Genomic DNA, 20,634 nt, shown 5'->3' with positions numbered 1-20,634 from the left:
ATGATGGGTCGGACTGTAACAGTAGTACAGTACTGCTGAAGCTGCGTTTGTTTAAACCATGATTGCAATGACAAATGACAGTAAATGTGATTTTATTCTGCGTGCAGTAAACCAACCAAAGACATTTAAGTCGATATATTGAATGAATGAATGAATGAATGAATGATATAGCACCCTTCACAGCACGAATGCACAGCTGGGTGCTTTACACTACAGCTTATATAAAAAAAGAAACACAACAAAACAAAATCAGAAATAAATTACAACAACAACAACAACAACAACAACAACAGCAGCAGTTAAAAAACAGTGAAACCAGATTAAAAAAGTAGAATAAAATAATTTGGATAAAATCATGAGTCACTAATTAAAAAACAAAACTATAGTAGGAACAGCGAGGACAAGAAAAAGTGCCTACAGTATGACCAAAGGCCTGTCTGAAGAACAAATGTGTTTTTAATAAACCATTGGTCTACAGCGGAGTGGTACATAGCTGGTGGATTGAAAGATTCTTGCTAGGTTTCACCTTTCGTCTCTGACAAGCAGATCCTGTTCTTCTTGCGTGAACATTATTATTCCGCAGGAGGCCAAGTAGAGCAGGTGGAGAGGTGTCAGGTGTCATTTGTTGACTCATGGCTCGACACAAGGTAGACCCGGAAAGACTACGAGGAGCGACTCTCTTTCTGAACAGATAAACATCTTTTGATAAACGGGAGATACTTTATGGTAAGTAGGTTTATGTATAATCTCAAAACATTTTCATCAATCATAAACTAGATTTTATTTTAAAGGTATTTGAACTGGGATACAAATGTGCAGTTGATAGCGATGGGTGTATACAGCCGGGCAGGCGAGGTGTGGCACCTGTTTGGACTAGATACATTTACATCAGGATCGGGTTCCAGCAGGAAAAGGTCATTGTAAATAATGTCATGTTGGTAAAACCATTTAAAAACGATTTTACATATTACATTATTACCCCCCCCCCCCCCCCCCAAACCCCAGTAGGACGTCTGGGTAAGATATTCTGACAAAATAAAATTTGTATATTAGTGACTTTTTGTATGACATAAGTATAGGCTACAGCCGTGGATTAGTAATCACATGTTCTCACTTATGTACCTCTCATAACTGGTTGTTGAAAGCTATAGTTCTAGAATTCCATCATTTAATTTTTTTTTTAATTTAACCTTTATTTGACCAGGTAGTCACTTGAGATCAAAGATCTCTTTTTCGAGCAAGACCTGGCCAAAATGGCAGCAAAACAAAAACAAACATACACAAAACACAGACAGAGACATAAAAGTCAAAGTGGGGCAACAAGGGGATACATTTGAGCTGCAGCAAACACTAGATTGAATGAGATTGGGGGAGATTGGAGGGTATAGGGTAAAAAGGTAGAAAGATGATGGAAGGTGAGGCTTTGCAGGAGGTTGCTAGAACTCGTACATAGAACTCGTAGTGAAAAACCTACACCTGAAAGAGAATGTAGTCAAAGATCCCCTCTCTGCTTCTTCTCTCCAACCCCTGCACTGCAGCCATGGCCTACAAATATGAAGGGCTGTCCCACTGTAAGCTGGCCCTGGTGTTTGCTGTGCTGATGGACCTGCTCGGTGTGGTATCCCTGCTGCTGGGGGTCTTCGCTCCACTGGAGATCAAAGGACGAGACTTTGGGGATCTCCTGGTGTACTCGGGAGCCCTGCTGGTTCTGATGTCACTCGGCGGCTGGGTCATGTGGTACACCGGCAACATCGAGGGACTGACTTCCAGGAAGGAGTTAGGGGGAACCATGGGAGGAGCTGTGGACCGCCTGGCCCGCTCTCTCAGCCACAGGATATGGATCCCCAGGAGTCACAGCAGCCCATGATCATAAGGACAGGGGCCCAAAAGTGACCGCAGAAGAGCAGCCGTGCCGTTTTACAGGAGGGGCCGTCAGTATAACGGCTCTACCAGACCAGACCGCGTGCCCGGGGGAAAGGAGTGTCATTTTCTGGCATTGTTCTCCTTTCATTTCACCATACTTAAGGAGTCAAAAGTAACACCATCACTGCTATTCTATGTGCCTTTCACACTTCGGCTACAGAAACCTTTGCACAGGTACTGAGAATTTGCACCGCCTCAGCCGATATAGGACGTTTTATATCGGCTGGGAAAAATGTATACAGAATAGATTGCTCAATTTGCACTCCAAATCTATGAAGATGTGTAACATTGCATCCAACATTGTAGTAATATGCTATTGGAGATGTACGTCGTTGTTGAGAAGCGTGCACAGTCTCTTCCTGCCAGAGTAGGACAATGCCACGTTGGATGAGAATGACAATTAACCATTCAACAAAGTTTTAAATGAAAATAATTGTATTTACTTCTGTGTCATGATTACAGTAGATTGTCTTTGCATGAAGGATGTGTTGGGGGTATTTGATATCAACAAGTACGCACAAACGTACATATGCAATTGCTCATAAATACCGCATAGGACACTTCAAAAGTGTTATGTTTTTCTCTCCCTTATTTCACAAATCAAAAGTTACAGTAATCAACTTAAAACAAAAGACACTGTATGCGTTTCACAATATCAAAATAATGAAGACGGTTATAGAGTAGATTAAGAAAATAAATTATTTCTGATGGGCAACACGGTCTTCAGAAGACACATTCAAAACATACATTATAGTTAATTCAGAAGACGGGGTAAGACACATATTCAAAACATACACATTAGGGATGGACACGTTATTTGAATATTTTAGTGTACAAAATGGTGTAAGTATTAGACTATAGCTGATAGTGTTTGTCTCAACTACACTGATTCAGCTGACTGATTATATTCATCTATGTCCAATGAATTTAACAAATTGGATTTGGTTTCCTAATTTATTTGACTAATAAATGGAACAATTATTATACTTTTTTTTTCTTGTTTAATCTGTGGATTGTTTGTTTCTTTGTATATGGTATGAATAATTATTTTGTGTAAATTAGGTTGTAGGCCGCCCATCAAGTGATACTTGTTTAGTTTAGGAATAGGGGGCAGGGTAACTTTAAGATTTATTCTTCTGCCTGCTCCTTTTGTCCATGGTAGAACTGTATTTATGATTTTGTATGAAAACTATGATTGTATTGCTTCCATGTGGCAAATAAAACTCTGAATCTGAAAACAATACAAATTAATTGAGTGAAAGCGAGGATCACAGAAGCCCTTCAGGCTACATTATGAATGTGCTGCACACTTTTATGTTTTGCATTTGGGAAGTTCAGTTAACAAATTAACTGAATAATTATTTTACAGAATATTTTAATATTTATACGCCTTCAGGTGCCCATCCCTACACATAAATCAAACTGTTGCATAGAGATGACAGTTCTGTGCAATTACACTGCATGCTACGTGTCGAGGGCACACGTTGAATTAATACAACAAAAACACACATCTAGAATCCAATGACCCTATGCCCCAAATGAATTGAATTTTAAAGGAGATAATAGATATTTGACCCGTCTTGATGCTGAGAGACTAGCTCTACCCCAGTTCACAGTTAGCAACAAGAGGCCTAACACAGCAGCTTCAACGCTAACTACACTATTAAAAAGGGGAATGCCACCAATTTTAAGAATTCAGATATTCAGTCAGTATTGATGAACACGCACCACTGTTTCTATACCGTTTTCCACCAGCTATAAATCCGAAAATAACCCTTAAAATCGGTCATGTACAGTAATCGATTGAACTGCTGGAGCTGTGAATGGGGCTCTGAATTTATGAGGCCATAAAATGTTTGTGTGAGCTCTTACACCCACATTCCTAGCTTCAGGAGAGTGGTGGTGTGTGTTCATAAATACTGACGGAACTGTCCTAGGGCACAGGAAGAACATAACATGAATTCTTAAAATGGATGGCATTGCCCTTAATTGACCACATTCACATGGTGGCCCCTGATGGAACAGGGTGGAAAGGAATCCCAACCTGGGCATGACACAATAGCAAAATGGCCATCGTGTGAATATGGTCAATGGTAAACATGTTTGATGGAAAGGTAAATGACAGAAGCAAAAAAAATAACTGGTGCCACGGCCAACTTGATGGAATGAGATGGTGAATTATTTTGTTTTTCTTGAAGATTAAAACAAAACAATCAGAAAAGGTACCGACAGTTGTATGACATTGATTCTGAATGTGTTGTTAGTGTCGTAAAATAATGATGACAATGTTAAGTCTTGATATAAGTAAAGGAGGGGACACATTCAACAGCAATGCTGTATAAGATTAAGGCAGACGGTGGGGGCAGGTCATCACCTGGGGTCTTCCAGTCAAAGTCTCGGAATATGATATGAGATAAAGAGGGGTGATGATATATACTTTTATATTTCGAATATTCATTATTGATTGCCACATTGAACACTTAAGTGCAGAAGGTCTATTCAAATGTATGGGAGCTGTGTGCGCGCTGGAGTACACCCTCCAGTCTGCCCCTTCCTTCTCTTCATCTCATTCTAGAAAGCCAGGCACGGGAGGTGACTGATGTCAGAGGGCGGGGCTGGGCACGGAGGGGGTGGGGCTCTGCCAGATGATCATGTGACTGCGTTCAGACCGCTGAGGGGTGGTTGCTGGGGTCATTTCAGACATTCCATCGCTGGCATCATCTCCTGGAAAAAGACAAGGAGGGACCCAGTCAGAATATTTTATTCAATTAAAACTAGCTTAGCTGTTGGCAAAAAACACCTCTCCGGGATTCTTTAACCTAGGCTAGTGGTCCGTATCTGCTTCCATTCATTTGAGCTAAGCTAGGCTAGCTTGTAGCCAGATAGCTTTCTACTGAAGGCACAGAGAGGACATTGGTATCCATCTTCTTGTCTGACTCTGGAGAAGAAGGTAAGTGCATCATGTTGACGTGTTCCTTTAAACAATTGACCATTATTCATATGGCGGCCATGCTGCTCTTCCTGTGGGAACCGGTGTGTGAATATGGTGAATTAGGGAGGCTTGGATGGGACTGCTAGACCGACTCACCGATGCGGAAGTTAATGTAGCCCTCCCCTCCACTAAGGACGAGCTGAGAGGTGGTAACAGCACTGCTGCCGGACGAAGTGTTCAAACAGTCTGAGGGGCAGAGGTGGTCAGTACAACAGTGATACATTGAAAACACATCAACGCGCACCCTTACTGGATGAGCCTGCTTTCTAAGTTCACAAGCCTTTACAGAAAACCTTCCGTGTTATATGAAGCTGGGTCCTTACCAGGTGCGACCATGATGAATTTGACGGCTTGCCGGTGCCCATGGTAACACAGCTGGGCAGACGCCAGAGAGCAGTACGGGATGGAAACGGACTCTGAAGCTGTGGAGTAGTGTTAGGAGTATTATTCACCTTCTATTGGATCACTTGAAGCAAAGCAATGTCAGGAAACAACAAACCTGATTCAGTAGAGCCTTGGGCTGGTGATCAAGTGTCAGCGTTGCTGATTGGAAAAGGTCTGGATCTCAGGATTTACTACGTCAAAATAACGTCATCAAGCTTCAGCCGATAGTATTTGAAAACAGTTTGTTTGCAGTGCAACAGAGAGACTTAACTCAACTCTCATCTGTTTAAAAAAAATATCGCCCAGGGATTGAAAACCTAATTTTGACACAGTGAATCCACCTTAGGCTTTGCTAAATTAAATGCATGTTGTTCTGTGGTTCTCCGAAATTAGAGCGGTCGTCTGGTAATCGGAAGGTTCCCGCTTAGATTCTGGCTTCTCCCAGCAGCATATCGAAGTGTCCTCGAGCGAGACACCTAACCCCTAACTGCAGGTCGGCACCTTGCATGGCTGCCTCTGCTGCCGGTGTGAATGTGTGAGTGAACGGGTGAATGTGAGACATAAGTTGTAAAGCGCTTTATAAATGTAGTCCATCTACCATCAATCAGTACGTAACAGAGATACAGAAATTACACTTAATTTGATAGAGCTTTCCTTCTCAATTACTTGTCAGTAGGTTAGACAGGGCAACCTTCTCATATCAAAAGAAAAGCCACTATGTGAATTGACTTGTCTATCGACTCAAACCCTGCTGTGGAGAGTAATTGTTATAGTGACAACCGAGTGTTCGGCCGAGTGCACAAATGGAGGTGGGCTTCCCACTCTCCAGGACGTTTCTAACAAGCGTTGGAGGGCCAAGGCTAAGAGAATAATCAAAGACTCTAGTCACCCAAACAACTGCCTCTTTGAACCGCTGCGGTCAGGCAAGTACTACCGGAGCCTCGTGACCGGCACAGAGAGACTCGGAAGGAGCTTCTATCCCCAGGCCATCAGGCTGCTCAACGACAATGACACTAGGTAACAACCCATCATCTACACACATTGCACACACATCCACATGTACACACTCACTTTAAACAAACACTCACCTTACCACTCACTTTACACTTTAACACACTTTATATTGATCTATTATTAAAGACATTTGCACCACATTCATACCTCATTTGCACCCTACCCCAAGTTTTGTACCTCTGCATTCTACCTCACTGGTACTCATTTTACTCTGTATTGTATATTGTATATTGACTTTACCTACTGTTTTCAACACAGTTACATTTTTCAGGAACACTGTCTTTTCGTCTCAACCTGTTTTCTTATACAAACAAATTGTCAGATGCAGTCAGGTTCATTCTTATTTGACTAGGTCAGCTGATGATGGACAGATTATGTTACCACGTCCAAAATCAAATGCTTTAAAGAGGACTGTTGTTTATCGTGCCATCAATCATTGGAATAACTGCCCACTGAACATAAGTAAATTGAATAGCAAAGTGTCTTTCAAATACCACCTGAGAATGCACTACTTAAATATGTGAGCAAAATATTCTGATGTTGATAATGATGTCTACAATGTTTTACTGTTTTTAGATTATCATTGTTAACACTTTGACTGCCATGAAACGTGTTTTGACGTCATTGCTGGCCATGCTCAAGTTGCCGGGGGACGCTGTACAGCGTCCTTATATCAATATTTCAAAAATCTGCAATCGGATTCATATGTCCCCTCCGCTGGCCTGAGATCCACCAGCAGGACCCACTGAGCTCTCTGGCGGTTCAGGAGCGCCATCTGGTGGCCGATCGGCGCAATCGCTTTAACAGGAAGTGGCATAGAGGTTGTGCTACGTCCGTAGTACTTCCGGGTGCTCGCTATAGGTCCCGCGACTCTGGCTCGTCACGCTACACAGTGATCGATTGCCAATAACTCGATAAACAACATGATTTGGACGTATATACCATTATACAAGCTGGAGATGGACCGGGTAAATTTACATCCCATAATGATAAGATTTCAACTCTACGATGATCGCCCAACGGCGCGCGGAGACTGGGGTGAGTTTCAGCGTGTAACGTTACCGTCTTCGATACTAACTGCTATTATCAACATTTGACCCACATTAGATGATTGGTATAACGCTGCCCACGGAATTATAAACGGCCCCTCGCCCATCCGGTCAACATCAGATGACGTGTAGTAACTTCTAGAAGTACGTCTAGTTGTAATTTTTTATATCGCGCCGATTGCCATAAAACTGTATTGCATCATCAATATAATGTATTTGGGGCTATAGATCACGTTCTGGAGAAAGCTGCAGAAAGAGATGAAAACATACTTATACATTAGACCATACTTTACTATGAATATGTGAATGAAAAAGTTTAACGTTGCTACACAATGAACAATACATATAGGACTTTGAATGGGCCCTAATAATGGCAATGTAGCAATAGAATTTAAAAAGTTATAGCCCTGCAAAGAAGGGGACTTTCTCCATAGACAAATAGCGCTGGCAATCTATGGTATATCATGAATTTAACCTTAGGCAACCAAAGTGTTAATTGTGATTGTCATATGTATCTCATGTTGTTATGTTTTGTGTTTTCTGTTGTCTTTCTATGTGGACCCCAGGAAGACTAGCTCGCCACTTAGGTGACAGCTAATGGGGATCCTTTTAAACAATAAACAATACTTTCAAATTGTTTTACTTACTTTCTCTTTACTGTATGCAGCACAGTCTCAGGGGCTCATAAGAAACATTTCATTATAAAGTATCCTGTCTTTTGTTCTGACAAATAAAAACAAACTTGAACTTGAACTATTCACACGGCGGCCATTTTACTCTTATGTCATGCTCAGGTTGGGATTCCTTTCCACCCCGTTCCAACCTTGTTCCCACCCAGCAAAATGGCCACCATATGAATATGGTCAGTACTGATGGCGGCATTGAACGAATGTGTTCAAAGTGAAAGGCTTAGCGAGTCTAAATGGTAAATGGCTGCATTTATATAGCGCTTTTATCCAAAGCGCTTTACAATTTGGTCCTCACATTTGACCCATTCACTCATACATTCACACACACCGATGGCAGAGGCCACCATGGAAGGTGCCAACCTGCACATCGGGAGCAATTAGGGGTTAAGTGTCTTGCTCAAGGACACTTCGACGCGCGGCCCGGGAGGAGTGGGCATGGAACCGAGAACCTCCGAATTACCAGACGACTGCTTTACCTCCTGAGCCACAGTCTACTCACTGAGAGACAAGGGGACGGCGAAGATGGCACCACTTCCTGTTCCCACCCATAGGCGCCCAGAGATGACGCTGAGACAGGAGATCTGGAGACGAGAGAGTGACAGGAAGGCGGAGCCTGGGGAGAGACAGAGAAAAGACACAACACAGTAAAACAGGTTGCAAGAGTGAGTTCAAACTCAAACACTTTCCTTTCACGAAACAAGGCAATATCTGCATTTCTTGATAGATAACTGGTGACGTATCTAAAGGGGAACTATTTTACTATTTCTTTCACTATTTGGGCACTTTTACACAATTCCTGTGAGTCTATGGAACACCTCTGTAATATATATTTTTTTTTTATTTATTGTTTTATATTTCTAATGAAGTCCTCAAAAACAGCATTTTTCTACCTCAAGATCTCGAGCCGTTTTGAGCCTGGGCTCCAACCACTGTGTGCAGCTCATCATGTACCTCGCCATTATCATGCAGCAGTCTCTCTCTGACATCACAAATCATCACATTTTCAGATGACTCAGTTCAGTGAGGGTGAATATTGTGAGAGGAGAATTGGAAGAATGCGCCAATATGAGAATTAGAGACATAGATCATATTAATATAAGTTCACATAGCTAGGAAACAATGCTAAACACTCAAAAAGGCCATTTATAAGATAGTTCCCCTTTAAGTAAGTATAAAATGTATATAGAATTATGTCAAAGGGTAAGCTATGTCCGTACATACTAGGGCTGACCTTCGATTTTTTTTTGGCAATCGAAGCTTCGGGGCCGAGCTTCGATTTTAATTCAAAGCTTCGAATATTTTTTTTTCTTTTTTTATATATTTTTCTTTTTATATTTTTTTTTATCTTATGTTGTGGGACTTGTACAGCACTTTGGTAAACTTTGTTGTTTTTAAATGTGCTCTATAAATAAAGTGGATTGGATTAATGAATTAAGTAGCCCCTTTCGTGACTGACGCAGCCAACACGGCTGTGTGATTTAATTCAAGGTGGATCGCTGTTGTTGTTTGAACAACTTCAGATTTCATGGGAACTACCAATCCCCCAAATCAAGAATGTTTAAGATGAATGAAGTAAGATTTTGATTATTTGAAATATGGCCTGTGTAGACTAAACTATGCACACAATTATGTCAGTCTACAAGGTCCGGATTATACATGGTCCGGCAATGTAGACCTTGTAGACTCCACTACAGACCAATTATCAGTGAATGTTCATGCATTTTTAAGAAGGGCTACTTCCACAAAAAACAAAGAACTCACCAAAACATCTCAGTAGCACCTTATCTAAATGTTCTATTTCATATATGGAGATTCATATTTATTTATGTATTGCATGCATTTCTACATTTTATTTCCTATTTTGTTTATTCATCCCAGTATCTTTCTTTCTTATGTGTGGAATTCTACAAGGCATTTACATTTAGTCATTTAGCTGACGCTTTTATCCAAAGCGACTTACAAGTTCTGTACGACAGGTCATCAGGAAGGATACAACTCTATCAGCTGAGTAACAATATTCATGAAAGTGTTGCGTGTTACAGTGTAGGTTAGTTTATTAGGACAAGTGCATGACAGTAAGGTTAGTTAGGGTTAGATCTTTTTTATTTTATTTATTTTATTTTATTTCAGATAATGGTTGAAGAAGTGCGTCTTTAGTCGACGGCGAAAGATTGGACGGGATTCGGCTGTCCTAACTGGGGTGGGTAGTTCATTCCACCATTGTGGGGCAAGGACTGAGAATAGGCGTGTAGGTGGTGTATATGTGTTTGAGGATTGTTGTGAAGGATCAGATTAAACCGAATATGTATATTTATTTATATATATATATTTAATTGTATTTGTATATCGTTTGATATCCCCTGTATATTCCTTGTACAATATGCATTGAATATCCCTTTAGTCTACTAAACAGCCCATAATAGTTTCATTCTACCATTGGACGAGAACCTGGCGCCAGGTTGCCATACCCCTAGGTCCAAGTTCAATCGTGCCGCCTAACATGTCGTGGCAAGCCTCGGTTCCGCGCAGGAATATGTCGGGCGAAATACGAATGGTACTATTTGTTCATAGCGCATATATATATGGCGCAAGTAAAGTAGAACTTTCTTTTAGTCCAGTTCTTTACCCTCCAACAGAGTGACAGACGCAAAGCCTCCCCACGACGCACGTGTGGTGTAGTAAGGCCTACTTGGCCCAGAATAGGCATTGAGATATCGTGTAGATTAATAGTTGAATAGTCATAGTTTGGCACTATACCGTCGAGTTGGACGTATTCTATTAAGCTAATAATAGTCTATTTATGTATGGTGCATCGTTCGGTTAGAGTTCTAAAGTTATCAGTACCCCCATCGTTCCTGATGTTATCTGGACGCTTAACCAGGCTGGTCAGACCCCTAGTGGTGATTGCATCCGAGGAGCTCCGGGCCAAGAGCGACTGGACCTGTATATTGGATTACTCTACCCGGACGACGGCGAGCCTTCCACGGCTTGGATTATGCTTTGTGTGCTTTGATTATTCCATGGATAAAGGCCAACACTGCGGAGTGTTGGAACTACCCCCCGGAGAGGACTCCAGGTGAGACGGCGCTCTACACCATTGAGGTCGCCTCACGTCTCTCCGTTGTGGACCGGCAGCTACCGTCCACAGAGGGTCCAGCTGTATTCGTCTGCGGTCCGAGGTTCTGTGGGCACCGTGTCCAAGACTTTGGATTCTCCCAAGACACCGTCGGCCAGATGGGATACCGCCAGCGGCTTCTCTAACCCCCCCCTCCTACTGTCTTACAACCAGCGGGACCCCCCCCCCCCTTAGTGTATCCAGCTATAATCATCTAAGTACCATCGCTATCGTTTTCCTAAATATTCCAGGTTGTATACTTACTCCCTGCGTAACCAGAGATTGGACATTCAATGTTGATTTACCTACGAATACTCATTTGCCATAAAAGTGCATATTTCATATTTCAAATCATAAATGTAATTAAGTGATCGTTGTATACACCTTTTGCTGTATTAAACCTTCGATTTGGTACATTTGTGTGGATTCGTTTCATCAGGTGGGAAAGTGTTCATCATACTTATATCTTGTACTGGGTGGCCAGAAGTTAAAGTACATGAGGTAGTGGTATTAAATATCATATCTAACAATACAGTCAGGGAATTGTACCCCTCAGTTACAATTGGTCCTTCGAGCCGGAGGGTAACTAGTGTAATATTAATATAGTGTTATTAATATCGAAATGGCCTATGATGAACACTCCACGAAACGATCCTCCTAACCTAGAACGCCCGCGGCGCAGACGACAGACACCTCAGTACTTAGAGGCTTACACTGTCAGTCAACTACCTAGCCTTCGACAAACGGTAAACGCGGTAAAAGTAGAAAGTAAAATTATGTCTGACCTTAACGACCAGGTTTCCCCGACCACAGAGGCCATAGTAGGTCCTAATGTAACTGACCAAGCTCACGGTGGGGACCAGGAGGGAATTGACATGCCTTTACCCCCCGCCACTACCCAAGAAGTAGTCCCCGACCAGCCCCGGGAGGAAGACAACCCTACAGAGAGAGAACTCTGCACGGAAGAAGAGGAGGAGAGCGCCGAGGAACTAGAGCTCCAGGACTCCCCAACGAGTACCCCCAGGAGCGGCTCACGCAGGAGCGGCTCACCTCCACAACCGCCTTCCCCCAGCGAAGCGGAGAGGATACTACAACAGGCGTTCCTCGTCAGCCTGACAGCCTCTACCGAACGCGACCGACTCCAAGCGCAGATGCTTAGCGAGCGCGAACACCTCCAAGCACAGCAACGGAGCGAAGAACAGCGCACCCGCCTGGAGATGAGACGCTTCCAGACAGAAGAGAATATGGCAAGAGACCGGGCCGACGCCCAGCGTGCCGCTGCCGGTGCCCAAAGAGACGCAGAGCGCGACAGACTACAAGCGCAACTAATAGAGCAGCTGATCAAAAGGACAACTCCCTCTCCCTCCGCCAGGGGTTCAAGGAACTCGTCGAGACAACAGTCAAGGGCAGCGTCACCACAACGAGCAAGCGACCCTGAACTTGACCAACAGACCGAGTCTATACCCCCCGCAGACCCCCTTCACAGACCGGTCCAAGCGAGACCCAGCTACAAGGAAGGAGCGGCATACACTGCGGAGAAGCTAAATAAACGATTACAGGATCTGGAAGATCTGATAGAGGAAGAAGAGGGAGAGGAGGAGAACCAAGCCCGACGACAGCACAGTACTCCACCGGACCAGGAGGTCCCATACAGTCAAGGCTATACCCCCGCGGCGCTGCGCTACAGACCCCCGACTCTATTCACGGGTGAGCACGACGCACGACCAGCCCCGAGGAATAGCACCTGGACCAGCGGGCCATGGTACCCTGCCAGTACCAGCCCACAGCGAGGCGCAAGAGGGGACTCGCCCAGGAGGTCTCTCCCCCAACGCTCGCCGATGTATCAGCCATCCACGGCGTCATACAATGCCACACCGTCATTCCCAGACTTCGCCTATGAGAGTCGAGCACAGTACACGGAGCTCCGGATGTGCTTAGAGACAATGATGGTGGATGTCGCTGATGAACGCCACAAGTATGCAATATTACTGAAGCACCTGAAAGTACCGCGAGCGCACAATATAGCGCTAGCCTATGCTACCTCTTCGACCCCATACACAGCGGCCCTTGCAGCGCTGGATCAGAGATATGGACGTATATGGGATTACGTAATCCAGGAGATAAGGCATATTGATCGCCTACCCCCAGCCACAGACAATCGCTCACTAGACGACCTGTCAATCAAAGTGCAGTCCCTGGTGGGGATGCTGGGAGCGCAACGAGAGAAGGGCATGCATGAGCTATACGCCAACTCTAACGTCGAGAGGATTTTGGAGAAGCTGCCACCCGCAAGACAGGAGCGCTTTAGGCGGCAGAGGGATTACCGGGATCCCAACGGCCCCGAGCCATCCCCTCCTTGATCTAGCCGACTTCCTGGCGAGAGAAGTCAGCAGCTTACGACTGGACACCTTCGGGCGGAGCACGCCAAGCTCCAGAGAGGGACCCAGGAGAATAAATGATGGAAGAAGATCGGTGACTGTCATGCACCAATCAGAGTCAGTACCGAGCAGTAAGAGTCACAGCACCCCCTCGAGAAAAGAGAAGTGGAAGATAGCGTGTCCCTACTGTGAGAAAGAACACTGGCTGTCACAATGTGACCTATTCACAAAGATGAATGCAGAAGAAGTGAGTCAATGGATAAAGTCCAACCGGCGCTGTTATCGATGTGCGCGGCCCCACATGGCAGCCGAATGCCGCCTAAAGAAAAGGTGCAGCCGGTGCGATGGAGCCCATCTAGATATACTACACGAAAGTAACGGAAGACGGCCTATACCTGCACCACGGAGCGGCACCAAGGCAAGTGTCATGTACATTGACCCCGCCAGCAGCAGCGGAGCCCAAGTGCTCTTAAAGGTAGTCCGTGTGACATTGAGCTACCAAGATAAAGTCATGGACACTTACGCCGTCCTTGATGACGGGTCAGAGAAGACCCTTCTGCTCGCCTCCGCTGCGACCCAGTTGGGACTGCGGGGGAGCAAGAACGAAATGACGATTCGGACAATAAGAAGAGATTTAAAGACGATAAAGGGCGAGAATGTCTCCTTCACCATCGCAGCCAACGGGCAGCCAGAGCGACGGTACAAGATCACAAATGCTTTCACCAGCCAAGAAATAGGACTATCGCAGTACACCTACCCTGTCACCAAGTTGATGGATAAATATGTGCACCTGCGCCAATTACCTATCCCGCTCATAGACGGCGCTACCCCGACCCTGTTGATAGGCTCCGACCATGCAGAACTCATAGTCCCGATTGACCGGGTCCATACAGGCCCCCGAGGCTGTCCTGCAGCAGTCGAGACCCGCCTAGGGTGGACCCTCCAAGGCCCCCTCGCTAAATCTCTCAACCGAACAGCAGCCACTAGCTGCTTCCACTCCAGAACGACAGAAGAAGCCACCACTCTCCTGCAGCATGTCGAGAGGCTATGGACCCTAGAGACAATGCCCTTTAAGAACGAAAAGAAAGATATTTGCTCTAAAGAAGACATTTACGCCATCAACCTACTCGAGCAGGGGACAAAGAGAGTCACAGTCGGCGGAGTGATGAGATACGCAACTCCACTCCTGAGGCGAGAGGGAATGCCCACCTTTCACGCAAAGAAAGACGCCACGGAGCGCTATCTACTGAACACAGAGCGGCGCCTAGCCAAAGACCCCGCTCAAGAGAGTGTGTACCGAGCTGAGATTGAGAAGCTAATCACAGCGGGACACGTAACAAAGATTGACTTTAAAGAGGCCGATCAGACGACCGAATCATGGTACGTGCCGCATCACAAGGTCCATCACAACGGCAAGGATCGCATTGTGTTTAACTGCAGCTACCAGATCGGATCCCAAAATCTGAATAAAGAGCTCTTGCCCGGCCCCACACTCGGCCCCTCCCTACTAGGCGTGCTACTGCGCTTCCGCCAGGACAAGGTGGCTATAAGCGGGGATATCAAAGGGATGTTCTTGCAGGTGAGACTAGTAGAGGAGGACAAGCCTCTGCTACGGTTCCTATGGAGAGAGAAGATCGGAGATGAGAACCCATCCATCTACCAGTGGGAAGTACTCCCCTTCGGAACCACATGCAGCCCGTGCTGTGCTACATTTGCACTACAGAAACACGTCACAGAGGACCCAGCAGCAGATGAAGAGGTCCAACACAGTGTGAAGAACAGTTTCTACGTGGACAACTGTTTACAAAGCGTCTCGACTCAAGAAGAAGCCGAGGCTCTCCTAATCAAGTTACGCGCCTCCCTGATCAAAGGCGGCTTTGATCTCAGGCAGTGGGCCAGCAGTGACCCGCACGTATTGCGCAGCCTCTCCTCCACGGACAAGGCTGCCAGCAGCGAGACCTGGATGGCGACAATCCCAGGAGAAGCCCAAGAAATGACACTAGGACTAGTCTGGCGCTTCAAAACAGACTCGCTCCACTATAGACACAAACCCTTGGCTCCAGAGCAGGGAAGGTCGGCGGCGATACCGACCACCAGACGGAGTGTGTACAGAACACTCGCCAGACAATATGACCCGTTGGGATGTATTCTACCTTACACCACCAGGGCAAAGATGATTGTACGAGCACTATGGGACAAGGACCAGGGCTGGGACGACCCAATACCCGCACACCTTGCCTCAACATGGAGAGAGTGGGAGACGGAACTCCGCTCACTCCCAGGTGTCAATATACGCCGCAGCTACTTCCCATCCACAGTGAGGCCAGAGACATGCGAGATTGAGCTACACGTCTTCAGCGACGCCTCCGAAGTAGCCTACGGATCGGTGGCCTACTTGCGTGCCCAAGAGATGGGAGGAAAGATACACACTGCTTTCATCCTGGCCCGCTCAAGAATAGCCCCACGTAAGCAACAATCTATCCCACGTCTAGAGCTCTGCGCAGCCCTCGCAGGAGCGCATCTAGCCACGTTAATCCAACGTGAACTCACCATTCCGGTGCATAGAACAATCTTGTGGTCAGATTCCACGACAGTACTCACATGGATCAAGTCCGATTCATGCAGATACAAAGTCTTCGTGGGAGTCAGAGTCACCGAGATTCAAGAGTTAACAGAAGAAGCAAGCTGGCGGTATGTGGACACCAAACACAACCCAGCTGACATCATCACCCGGGGAATGTCTCTGGATGACCTAACCCGTCGCAACATCTACAGTGACGGACCAGCATTCCTCAAGCTCCCGGAAGGAGATTGGCCTACGCCCACCCCAAGGGAAGCAAGTAACGAGGAGGCTGAGAACAAGAAACCTATGTTCTGTGGACTGAGCACTGTCGCCTCCACAGACCCCAACATAGATGACTGCATTACCCTAGAGAGTGCGCAACAAAGAACATTCCTGCGGCACCACCCAGAGATTCAGTCCACCACTGACATGTCAGCAGCTGACTACGAAGAAGCAGAACTTCTTCTACTACAACGAGCCCAGAGAGACTCGTTCCCCGATGAGCTAGACTGTCTACAGGGAGGAAACCCCGTCCCATCAGACAGCAGACTGATTCACCTGGCACCAGAGAGTGACGCCCATAATCTCATCAGAGTGGGTGGTCGCCTGCGGAGAGCCCCCGATCTACCAGATGACATTAAGTACCCGATCGTCTTGAACAGCCGACACAAGGTCACAGAGCTGATCATAAAGAAATACGACGAGGATGTACACCACGCAGGAGCAGAGAGAGTCTTCGCGGAGATCAGACGTCGTTATTGGATATTGCAAGGGAGAGAAGCAGTACGGCGCTTCCAGCGAACCTGTCTAGACTGCCGTAAGTGGCGCGCGCAGCCCAGCATACCACGGATGGCTGACTTACCCCCCTGTCGCCTCCGAATCGGCGACAAGCCATTCCACTCCACAGGCATGGACTGCTTTGGCCCGTTGTATATAAAGAGAGGAAGAGGCACCGAGAAGCGGTGGGGTATTGTATTCAAATGCATGACCACCAGAGCGATACATATCGAGCTCCTTCCGACCATGAGCACAGACTCATTCCTTATGGCCTTCCGGAGATTCACATCACGGAAGGGAAAACCGTCTACATTGTTGTCCGATCACGGGACCAACTTCAAAGGCGGAGAAAGAGAGCTGAGAGAGAGCTTCCAAGCTATGGGCCCAGAACTTAAGACCCACCTCGCTCCAGCCCAGATTGACTTCCAGTTTAATCCCCCGAACGCACCCCACTTCGGTGGAACCTGGGAACGAGAAGTACGTTCTATAAAGACAGCCCTGTACGCCGTACTCGGAGCCCAGACTGTGGCGGAGGAAGTCCTAATGACAGTCCTCACGGAGATCGAGGGAGTATTGAACTCAAAGCCCCTCGGTTACGTCTCCAGTGATGTAGCAGATGTCGACCCAGTCACCCCCAACACACTCCTAATGGGGCGGCTGGACCCCGCGCTACCCCAGACAATGTACAGGCCTGAAGAAGCGAACGGCCGAAGAATGTGGAGGTACAGCCAAGTACTAGCTGACAAGTTTTGGAGCAGCTTCCTACTTCACTACCTACCGTCTCTACAGACCCGCCAGAAGTGGGTAAAAGAGAGAGACAATTTGACAGAAGGAACAGTCGTCATGATTATTGACCAGTCACTACCCAGAGCTATGTGGCCGGCTGGCCGCGTAAGCAAAGTGATCACCGGTGCCGATGGCAAGGTCCGAGCAGCTGAAGTACTCGTCCAAGGGCGCACTTACACACGTCCCGTGGCGAGGCTCATAGAACTGCCCCGACTCCCAGATACTATCGATGATGACCATGACCCCATGACTTTGTGAGTTGACTGACCCTTACAGCGGACCTTGAGTGGTAGACAGTGCGGTTAATCTGTCTCTGCTTAGCTAATTAGGTGGGACTAATTAGGGGGCGGCTGTTGTGAAGGATCAGATTAAACCGAATATGTATATTTATTTATATATATATATTTAATTGTATTTGTATATCGTTTGATATCCCCTGTATATTCCTTGTACAATATGCATTGAATATCCCTTTAGTCTACTAAACAGCCCATAATAGTTTCATTCTACCATTGGACGAGAACCTGGCGCCAGGTTGCCATACCCCTAGGTCCAAGTTCAATCGTGCCGCCTAACATGTCGTGGCAAGCCTCGGTTCCGCGCAGGAATATGTCGGGCGAAATACGAATGGTACTATTTGTTCATAGCGCATATATATATGGCGCAAGTAAAGTAGAACTTTCTTTTAGTCCAGTTCTTTACCCTCCAACAGAGTGACAGACGCAAAGCCTCCCCACGACGCACGTGTGGTGTAGTAAGGCCTACTTGGCCCAGAATAGGCATTGAGATATCGTGTAGATTAATAGTTGAATAGTCATAGTTTGGCACTATACCGTCGAGTTGGACGTATTCTATTAAGCTAATAATAGTCTATTTATGTATGGTGCATCGTTCGGTTAGAGTTCTAAAGTTATCAGTACCCCCATCGTTCCTGACGTTATCTGGACGCTTAACCAGGCTGGTCAGACCCCTAGTGGTGATTGCATCCGAGGAGCTCCGGGCCAAGAGCGACTGGACCTGTATATTGGATTACTCTACCCGGACGACGGCGAGCCTTCCACGGCTTGGATTATGCTTTGTGTGCTTTGATTATTCCATGGATAAAGGCCAACACTGCGGAGTGTTGGAACTACCCCCCGGAGAGGACTCCAGGTGAGACGGCGCTCTACACCATTGAGGTCGCCTCACGTCTCTCCGTTGTGGACCGGCAGCTACCGTCCACAGAGGGTCCAGCTGTATTCGTCTGCGGTCCGAGGTTCTGTGGGCACCGTGTCCAAGACTTTGGATTCTCCCAAGACACCGTCGGCCAGATGGGATACCGCCAGCGGCTTCTCTAACCCCCCCCTCCTACTGTCTTACAACCAGCGGGACCCCCCCCCCCCTTAGTGTATCCAGCTATAATCATCTAAGTACCATCGCTATCGTTTTCCTAAATATTCCAGGTTGTATACTTACTCCCTGCGTAACCAGAGATTGGACATTCAATGTTGATTTACCTACGAATACTCATTTGCCATAAAAGTGCATATTTCATATTTCAAATCATAAATGTAATTAAGTGATCGTTGTATACACCCTTTGCTGTATTAAACCTTCGATTTGGTACATTTGTGTGGATTCGTTTCATCAGGTGGGAAAGTGTTCATCATACTTATATCTTGTACTGGGTGGCCAGAAGTTAAAGTACATGAGGTAGTGGTATTAAATATCATATCTAACAATACAGTCAGGGAATTGTACCCCTCAGTTACAAGGATGATATCCTTCAAACAGGCAATAGTGATGATATAATTTGGGCAGTGCTGAGCTGGGTTCCTTTCCTCCAGTGTATTTGTCCCCCGGCCCCACCCAATGGCCCCATGCACACACACACACACACACACACACACACACACACACACACACACCGAAGTAAAAAAAAAATAAAAATGTTGAAAAAAAATCTTTTGACATTTTTTGATTTTTTTCTTTTTAACTTCGATTATTTTTTTAATGTTCGAAGCTTGTGCCATCGAACGAAGCTTCGAAGCTTCGAAGTATTTAAGACAGCCCTAGTACATACTGTATACTGCTTTATTAGACCAAATCAAGGAAGGCTACATATTGAGCTATTCTACAAAGGAGACCAACTTAAACGTCTTAATTGCTATTGATCTAACCCGTCCCAAAGTGCACCAGGTTCCTGTTTGTATAATTGATCTAACCCGTCCCAAAGTGCACCAGGTTCCTGTTTGTATAATTGATCTAACCCGTCCCAAAGTGCACCAGGTTCCTGTTTGTATAATTGATCTAACCCGTCCCAAAGTGCACCAGGTTCCTGTTTGTATAATTGATCTAACCCGTCCCAAAGTGCACCAGGTTCCTGTTTGTATAATTGATCTAACCCGTCCCAAAGTGCACCAGGTTCCTGTTTGTATAATTGAGGACCCACGCAACACTCCGTCCTATCCAATAATTTGTATCAAACAAACAATGTTTCGCCTGATCGCGAAGCCCTTCCTGGGCAAAACAGTATTACGTGTGCTTGAGCTAATAAAGCAGGACAACAGTATTCTGTGTGTTTGGGCTAATAAAGCTATAGACTTAGCCAAGGCATTCGATTCAGTTGACCACAAGACCCTTCTGGGTAGGCTCTCCAGCATTGGTTTATCCCCCACCTGCTGCAACTGGTTTGCCAGCTACCTTACTAACCGGATCCAACAGGTCAAGACAGAGAATATCCTGTCTGAGCCACTTGCCATCACTAAAGGGGTGCCTCAGGGCTCAATCTTGGGTCCTACCCTGTTCTCCATTTATATTAATGATGTGGCGAAGGCTGCAGGCAGCTCTCGGATCCACCTTTATGCTGATGACACCATCCTCTATGCTTCTGGCCCTTCTCTCCATTCCGCGGCCTCCACTCTTCAAGACAGTCTCACTTCCATCGAGCAGTCCTTTCATAACCTCCACCTTCGGCACTTAACA

The 20,634-nt window shown here is 46.0% G+C and overlaps 2 protein-coding genes across 2 annotated transcripts in view; one reads left to right on the top strand and one right to left on the bottom strand.

Annotated features, from left to right (window-relative positions):
* Positions 1-587: 587 nt before the first annotated feature.
* Positions 588-3,933, top strand: LOC311245740 (transmembrane protein 238-like). Its single transcript, XM_084335704.1, has 2 exons — positions 588-726; positions 1,539-3,933. Exon 2 carries the CDS (start codon positions 1,541-1,543, stop codon positions 1,865-1,867), a length of 327 nt encoding a protein of 108 aa, XP_084191830.1. The 5' UTR covers positions 588-726; positions 1,539-1,540; the 3' UTR covers positions 1,868-3,933.
* Positions 3,934-4,080: 147 nt separating this feature from the next.
* The window catches only part of LOC311245739 (C-Jun-amino-terminal kinase-interacting protein 4), a 96,051-nt gene continuing 79,497 nt past the window's right edge, over positions 4,081-20,634 (bottom strand). The window contains exons 25-28 of the mRNA XM_084335703.1: positions 8,551-8,664; positions 5,239-5,337; positions 5,012-5,101; positions 4,081-4,647 (exon numbers count right to left, since the gene is read on the bottom strand). Coding sequence (XP_084191829.1) covers positions 4,526-4,647; positions 5,012-5,101; positions 5,239-5,337; positions 8,551-8,664 — 425 coding nt within the window. The 3' untranslated portion in view covers positions 4,081-4,525. The remainder of the gene's footprint in view (positions 4,648-5,011; positions 5,102-5,238; positions 5,338-8,550; positions 8,665-20,634) is intronic.

The sequence above is a fragment of the Notolepis coatsorum genome (genome assembly GCF_963971535.1).
Source record: "Notolepis coatsorum genome assembly, chromosome: 19".
NCBI classification, from domain to species: domain Eukaryota; kingdom Metazoa; phylum Chordata; class Actinopteri; order Aulopiformes; family Paralepididae; genus Notolepis; species Notolepis coatsorum.
The sequence above is the reverse complement of the archived record's forward strand: the minus strand, read 5'-3'. Positions and strand labels throughout refer to the sequence as shown.

Bases quoted from the DNA above. Each gene is read 5' to 3' on its own strand.
- LOC311245740 (XM_084335704.1), top strand. From the start codon at position 1,541: ATGGCCTACAAATATGAAGGGCTGTCCCACTGTAAGCTGGCCCTGGTG.